At 38.0% G+C, this 7,928-nt stretch overlaps 1 protein-coding gene across 4 annotated transcripts in view; it reads left to right on the top strand.

Annotated features, from left to right (window-relative positions):
• cacna1g (calcium channel, voltage-dependent, T type, alpha 1G subunit) overlaps window positions 1-7,928 on the top strand; it is a 111,331-nt gene that overhangs the window by 53,171 nt on the left and 50,232 nt on the right. For all 4 annotated transcript variants that reach the window (XM_015384960.1, XM_015384959.1, XM_015384958.1 and 1 more), the window contains exons 9-16: window positions 812-963; window positions 1,269-1,454; window positions 2,803-2,920; window positions 3,015-3,170; window positions 3,307-3,397; window positions 4,322-4,476; window positions 4,975-5,667; window positions 6,189-6,289. In XM_015384960.1, coding sequence (XP_015240446.1) covers window positions 812-963; window positions 1,269-1,454; window positions 2,803-2,920; window positions 3,015-3,170; window positions 3,307-3,397; window positions 4,322-4,476; window positions 4,975-5,667; window positions 6,189-6,289 — 1,652 coding nt within the window. The remainder of the gene's footprint in view (window positions 1-811; window positions 964-1,268; window positions 1,455-2,802; window positions 2,921-3,014; window positions 3,171-3,306; window positions 3,398-4,321; window positions 4,477-4,974; window positions 5,668-6,188; window positions 6,290-7,928) is intronic.

Here is a 7,928-nt window from a genome sequence, read left to right as displayed (position 1 = left end):
TCTGACAAGGACTGGGTTATTCTAAGGCATATACTGTAAGACATGCTTTAAATGTCAATGTTGCTTGGGCAATATGTCTGGGATTGTTTTACTAATGGAAGGGGCACCAATGCCTCAAACCAGCGTTGGACTCTCTAACATATTTTATTAAGGGATTGCTCAATATTTAGCTTTACCCATCTTCCGATTAAAGCAGCAGGATACCTCAGTACTTTGCTTGAATACTTTTATTCTTGCGCCTTAATTAAGTCTAGTTCTTTTTTCTCTTGTTAATTAAACATTGCTAACATACTCTCTTCAATGAGCTGTAGATACAGTACTGTATATTCAACTGCTCCAGAGTTACACTGAGCAAAGTGATTGTTTCTCTGATTATTAATTTCTTTACTGGGCCTGCTGGATGGTTATGTCTTTGTAGGTATGGAGTTTTGTCGTACTCTTTTTATTCTCTGTTGGTTGATTTAAAAGTGATGAGTGAGATTTTCTAAACTCTGGATATAGTTTTATAACCTAACTCTGCTTTGAACTTTAAAATGACCCTTCTGCCATGTTATTTTTGTCCAAATGTTCACTGGTATTCTATCAGCTGTTTTTATTTACATTTCCACTACTGAAATACATTGAACTTTGTGGATGTAATATTTAAAAAGGGCAATGGGTATGGGAATGGGCGTTTTATAAAGCAACATAGCTAATATTTTATTCTGTTTAAATTGTCTTTAAAAAAGTCAGTCACTCCATCTCCCTGACACTCTGTTTTTTATTTGTCTTTTTATGTTTTGTGTCCCTGCACTGACACCCCTTCACCAAGCCCGAGGAGCTGACCAATGTACTAGAAATCTGTAACATTGTCTTCACCAGCATGTTTACCTTGGAGATGATTCTAAAACTCACAGCTTTTGGCTTCTTTGAGTACTTGAGGAACCCATACAACATCTTTGATGGCATCATTGTTATCATCAGGTCTGTAATCTATTGAATTATAGAAAATTATTGACTAAGCAAGTAAAGAATGTATATTTTGCACTTCTCACGGGTGTGCAAAAGGATGCACCCTGATCGGAAAAGTACATGTTTGCTTTTTCAGTTCTGAAAGTAAATCTAAGGGAACAAATATATGATTTCAAAATATATATATATTTGTAATTGTAAGTTATATAATCAGATCACAGCAGTAATAATTTTAACTCCTGTAGCCCTGTTGTACTGATTTCTTCAAATCTTCCTATTCTCTCTAACTGTGCATGATTTCTACAACAAACCCCCAGTGTGTGTGAGATCATTGGCCAGGCAGATGGTGGTCTGTCAGTGCTGAGGACGTTCAGGCTGCTGAGGGTCATTAAGCTGGTCAGGTTCATGCCTGCACTGAGGCGACAGCTTGTGGTCCTAATGAAGACTATGGACAACGTTGCAACCTTCTGTATGCTGCTTATGCTCTTCATCTTCATCTTTAGGTAATGCCATTATTTTCATTTTGGAACTATGGAAAAATGGAAATAGGATTTTCAACCCTGCAAACAGCAAAAATAATTATTAATGCATGTCTCTAATAATTCTATATTGATATATATCTTTAAACTTTTGACAGGAACTTCATATGTATTATTCGTTTAACATTCAGGATTTACAAAATTCTTTTAAGTTGGTTAGCCACCCAACATGGACCAATGTTTTGAGCATATTTCACAAACTTTAAAAAGGGAGATTTCAAGCCTTTCCAAAAGCATAATGTTAATTGTCAATCCCTTGCAAGCTAATTGGATTAGTTAAAGTGTCTGTTAAAGTATCGACCATATAGCCATGGATTTAAATTACAGTTCAAGAATCTGGAGTTGGTCTGTTATTATATTCCACCCCATGCTCCCCAAGGGGAATGTTTTTTTTTTTACACTGGGCCCTTGATTTTACGTTATTTCATCATGTTGTACACACGCAGAGTTTTGTGTCATTTGGAGCAGTTCTGAAATATTCCGTTATCGGTTATATCCAAGAAACATCTCCCTATGATGTCATACACACTCCGCTTTGTTTTTAAAACATATAAATATAATCAATATAACCGCGGATGTCTGGGGGACAGTGATTCGCCTACATGTTATGAATGCTGGCTTACCATAAAGAATACATTATGAACAGTTTAGTTTGTGTCTTCAAGTCGTTGCCCATCTTCAGAATGGCTCCAAATGACACAAAATTCATATGGGTGAGTAGAACATGATGTAATAACATAAAATCAAGGTCCCAATGTAAAAAAAAAAAACAGCATTCCCCTTTAAGCAACTAAACAATAGTTTCTTGTCCTTGTCTTGCCAAATAGTTTAATATGTATGTGATGCCATTTTGACAGCTGCATATTTAACCTTTTTGATTTTTGTTTTAATCTTTTTTGTCGAACTCTCCCTAATCTTTTTTGTCGAACTCTCCCTTGGTCCATGTTGTAATGAGTAAAACTGATGTTTTACTCCCCCAATTTGGACAGTCACGCAGGAGTTCCAGTTGTGTGCAGTTTATTAAAAGTTTGTAACTTGTGTTTTGACTTTGTTTTTTTTTGTTTTCCTGGGTGACTCCTAAACAGACTAACTAGTATTATTCATTTGACATTATTGATTGTAACAACTCTTTTTATATACATTACATTTTTTTCTATTTCAAAAGTTTTTATTTTTCTGGGACTCTTCTTTTACTAACCACAAACACCTTGTTTGATGTTCTTTATCAAACATTTTAAATTAAACATAAATATAACACCATATCAGCGCATATTCAGTTTTTGTTAAACATAAAGTTCTGCTCATATTGCAGTATCTTGGGGATGCACATATTTGGCTGTAAGTTCAGTTTGAAGACAGAGGCAGGGGACACAGTTCCTGACAGGAAGAACTTTGACTCCTTGCTCTGGGCCATAGTCACTGTGTTTCAGGTAACAGTATTTAAGAACCACTTGATTTCCGTCATGCATTTTCTTTGGAAGGATGACCCAAAATGGTTAATGACCTCCACTATGTTTGCTGTAGATTCTTACTCAGGAGGACTGGAATATGGTGCTGTACAATGGCATGGCATCCACCTCTCCTTGTGCCGCTCTTTACTTCGTCGCTCTTATGACATTTGGAAACTATGTGCTCTTCAATTTACTTGTTGCCATCTTGGTTGAAGGTTTCCAAGCAGAGGTAATGTTAAATTTAAGCACTCACTAAAAACAAAACAAAAAACAAAGGAAAAAGATTGTTTGTTTTAAAAAGTTATATACTTTTTTACAAGGCTCCACTCTCTGACGCCTCTGTCTCTTTTTCCTTTCTTCAACAGGGTGATGCCAACCGCTCCTATTCAGATGATGATAGGTCTTCCTGTAATTTTGATGAAAATGATAAGCTAAAAGACTCTCTGCACCTCTCAGGTACCAACTTCGCTCACAAGTTTGTAGATCTTTTAAAAGTTATTACAATTTTCCAGACAAAGGAAAGGTATTATTCACCTTCTTTATCAGCATTTTAAATAGTTTTCCATAGTTTAAACTGTACTATATTTCTTTTGGAACTTTAGTTTCAACTTAATTACATTCATTTTTTATTAATATATATATTATTATTTTATCAGTACTGACCTGTGTAGGTGAAAGGGAACCATCATATTGAAGCAAAAATATGCAGGTTATAAAATAGGAATAAAAAAAAAACCTGATGTTTCTTCAGCAAAATTGCACAAAGAAAAATTTCCAGACAACAGATGTTAGCTTAATAAAGTTTCTATAACCCAAGTTCCATTCCTTCTGCATCCACTCTGCAATGCCTTTTCTATCTGCTAAACAACTGACCCCAGTGCAGCAGAGTACAGAGCGACATTTAGCAGCACATTTGGGAGGTGCCTGATCACTGTTCTCCTGAGTCCAAATGTACCTTTTTAAATGTCAGTGTTTTTGGAATAAAGCACGTTTGGATTGTTTGTAAAGACCAATTCCTTCCAAAGACATGTTCAAAAATGAATGAACCACTGGCAAGTATCTGTTTGTTTCAATGTTATGAGCTTCTTTCTATCCTCCAAAAAGCAATTTATTGTGAATTAAACCCTCCCCTGCCCCTTGAAGGTGGCTGTAACATTGTTTTTGGACATCTATTGTGAACAGTGATGGGGAGACCTCTGCTTCCATAGCAGCAACAGGCACCACATAAACAAAGGGAGGCAAGCTCCGTGTTTAATGCTCCTCCTTTCTGTCTTTGACAGCTTCTTTCTACACATTCATCTTCTTTTGCTCCTTACCTCCTCTTAACACCCCTGTCAATTCCCTTTGTTTACTCCACCCTTATCCTTCTGTCTTCTGCAGACCCAAAGCTCTGTACCCTGACCCCTAATGGACACCTGGACATGTCATTGTTGCCCACTGGACTGTTTCCAGGAGAGAGATTGACTTTTGCACTTGGCTCCAGAAAAAACAGTGTTATCTCTCTTGGTAGAGCTGACCTGGAAAAGAGGGCTATGGTAAGTAGAAATGCTAAACACTAACTACATTGGCTCCTGGCTGAGTTGCAGTCTTTATTTTATGCAGACACTTGTAGTTATTGTTACTCTTGTCCTCATTTATCAAAGCTGGAACAGATGTGTACAAATATAACCATAGGGCAGTTTCCATATATGATTCATGATCCTCTGTATATACTGGACAATGTTAGTGCATGACAAATTTTAAGGTAATTAATATTCATGTAAATTTTCAAAATGGATAATTAAAAGTTTTAAAATATGATTATTGACATGTTATATGGTACTCCTAAAAGTTGAAACAAATAAACCCCTTTTATTATGTTGTTTTATTAATATATTAGAAATTGCTACATCCTGAAATGGGCTTGTAAAAGACAATTCAAACACATTTCTATTGTGAGGATTTTGAAAAATGAGGTTCCAGAAATATTATTTTGAAGTAGTGCTTTTTATAAATGTGTGGTAGATTTTTACAAGGTTCTTTTTTTTTTACAGTACCCAGGTCGAGGTTACCACAACTGGGGCCGCCCACTGCCTCCCCAGCCTCACCCATTGTGTTCCAGCTGGAGCAGCCTTGGGGGCCGACCCTGCTCCTCCTCATCTCCCTCTGCAAGTCCTGCGTTTACACCTACATCTGCAAGGCCCTTCTATGGCTGTGGTCTGGGGGGTCTAGGAGGGGTGGTAGGTGGAAGCCTTCGTATCCGTGGTCCTCGTGCCTCTTCAACCCCCCACCATCACCATCATATCCAACCTGATGAAGAGGAGTCCCTTCTCTCTCCTCCTGCCGCTGCACCTCATTGTCTTCAGCTTCCACATTCAAAGCTCCACAACTATTTTGCACCTCGTAGAGACCGCAGAGCCCTCTCATTAGAGCTCCCGAACATGCTACAGTCTCCAACTGGAAACCCATTGCAACATCATGCTCTGCCTCCAGTTAAACTCCATGCTCACCACAGGAAGAAGAGCTTCTCGGGAGGGCTTGTGATCAGTAATAGTGGAGACTTGGAGGGAATCCACCAGGACTGTAATGGGAAGACCCTACTGTCACACCTGCTCCTTCCGCCCTCCAGGCGGCAGCTGGAACAGACTGGAGGGGACAACCCGCAGAACCACCTGATGACAGACGTCTTTCCGCAGGTCAACACACGCAGCAAGGACCGGGAGGATCTGGATGATGACATAGAATATGTAATTTGCTCTTTGTTTAAAAGGGGAGACAAAAGAACGTAAATGATTACAAATAAAGAAATATTCCAGTTTCAGTTAAAAATTAAATAGAAATAGATACTACAGGGCATATGACCATAATCTGTTATTAACATTTCAACAACTAATATTTAACTCAAATTTGATTTTAAAAATGCTGTCATCTTTAACTCATTTGGGTTGGATTTCTAGCAACTTTCTATGTGCATGTCTCTCTCCCAGGAATCACTGTCAGAAAGTCGTTGTATGAGCAAAACAATTAATTAGGATCATGGCAATTCCCCTGCTATTTAGACAGCAGGGGAAAGAGCTGTGCAGATGGTCATGTTGGAAGATGCTCCAAGCTCGTGCCACATTTGTAACTGTTTAATTTGCCTGAAAAATTAAAAGAAGGCAATCTAAGAGGGAACTTTTTCACTGAAGTTTTAAGTTTTTCTTCTAAGGTGTGTGCATAAATGAGCTGTGATACAGCATGTTTTTGTTGTTGTTTTTTTTTTTTACAGAGCTTATGTTTTCGAATCCAGAAGATGTTGGAAGCATACAGACCAGACTGGTGCGAAACAAGAGATGATTGGTCCATCTTCCTTTTCTCCCCCCAGAACAAGTAAGTTATCATAATCTTTATGCCACATCTGGTATTTCCTAAATGCCACATCTGGTATGTTCTAAATGGAACAGAGTTGGTTGCTCTGGACATTTTGTTTAGATGTGAGCAAAGACCGGAAAACTCTGATCTGGATCAAATAACCTGACGGAGACCCCCTTTTTGAAGTGATCTTGGTTCACTTCCCAACAGTCTCTTGTCCGGTTTGCTTCAGGTGTAAATACAAACTGTCCTCAGTCCAACCAAATGCAGAATGCATAAGTCTCTTTTAACTTAGCATGCCACCTTAAAAGAAAATGTAGTATCAATTTCATACCTGGTCCGTTGTCTGTTGCTTAGCAACCCTGCTGCCAGCAAGCAATGGTTCTTCATTCACTTAAAGAATGCATTATCTGACAGTCACAAAATTCTACAATTTGTCAAATAATTTTATTTCAAGATTAAGGCAATTAAAAGTATAAATGTATTCTCTAATTTCAACATTTTGTATGTCCCCTCACTCATGTTTGTAGAGATACTTTTTCCATGAGTTTAATAGGTTCTCTGACCCACATGCATAAACCATCCTAAGGAGCCCATTAAAAAGGTTTAAGAATTGTATTACAAGTAGGATGAAGTGACAGCGAGATCAGATCAGGGACTGGATGACAGGAGTTCTAAAAGAATTACAAATGGTGAGTATATTGTTGTGAAGTACTGAAGTAATGGTTTCAAATAGGCTGCAAAACGACTTGAATGAAGATCCATTCATCCTTCTTCTGTCGCTTATCCATCAGGGTGAAAGAGGCCTGGTGCCTGTCTGTAAAAGTCTATGGGCAAAAGGCAGGCTAGACCCTAAACAGGTCGCCAGCCTATCACAAACAACACATAGAAGGGCAATTTAGATTAACAGATTAACCTAAAAGTCCTGGTTTTGGACTTTGGATGAAAGCCAAAGTAGAGAGAGAGAGAGAACTGGTCAGAACCCATACATGCACAGGAAGAACATACAAACTCCATGCTTGAAAATCCTAAGCCATAATCTAACCACTGCATGGAAACAAACTGCAACATCACGCAGAATGAAAGATATTTGGAATAAAAAGCTAATGTTATATCAATAGATCATTAATCATCATCTTATAGAGAGATTGGAAATGTGAAAGTCTTGCACTGAAAAGTTGAATCAGCATTGAGGGCGTTAGACACAAATATTTTTTTTTGAATAAGGCCTCCAAAAGTCTCCATGTTTATTCAAAATAATCATTTTTTCATATATTTTATATTCCTGTCATCTGTTCCGATAAGCACTTCAGTGAAAATATTTAATTGCTTTTTGGCAGAACGCACTGTCACTCTCTCTCACTTCTCAAAAGCAGATTCAGTGTTTATCCTGAACGTCCTATTTCCATCTGCCATCAGCATCTCCCTCTACTCTTTTTATGTGCGTTCCACTCAGATCCCTCGACTCTGCTCTCCCATCAGACCTCTTGACTCAGAGATCCTCGGATACCGACAGTGCTGTTAATATAATTTGTTTTGAATTAGGAGCAATGAAAACAAAGGCTGAATGACATTATTTACTTACTGAGATGTGAAGGAGCTACCATATGCAATCGCAGGAGCTGATTTAATTTTGATTGGGTGGAAAGTGCACATA

Source organism: Cyprinodon variegatus, unplaced genomic scaffold (assembly GCF_000732505.1).
Source record: "Cyprinodon variegatus isolate N-32 unplaced genomic scaffold, C_variegatus-1.0 Scaffold327, whole genome shotgun sequence".
In the NCBI taxonomy this organism is placed as follows: domain Eukaryota; kingdom Metazoa; phylum Chordata; class Actinopteri; order Cyprinodontiformes; family Cyprinodontidae; genus Cyprinodon; species Cyprinodon variegatus.
The sequence above is the reverse complement of the archived record's forward strand: the minus strand, read 5'-3'. Positions and strand labels throughout refer to the sequence as shown.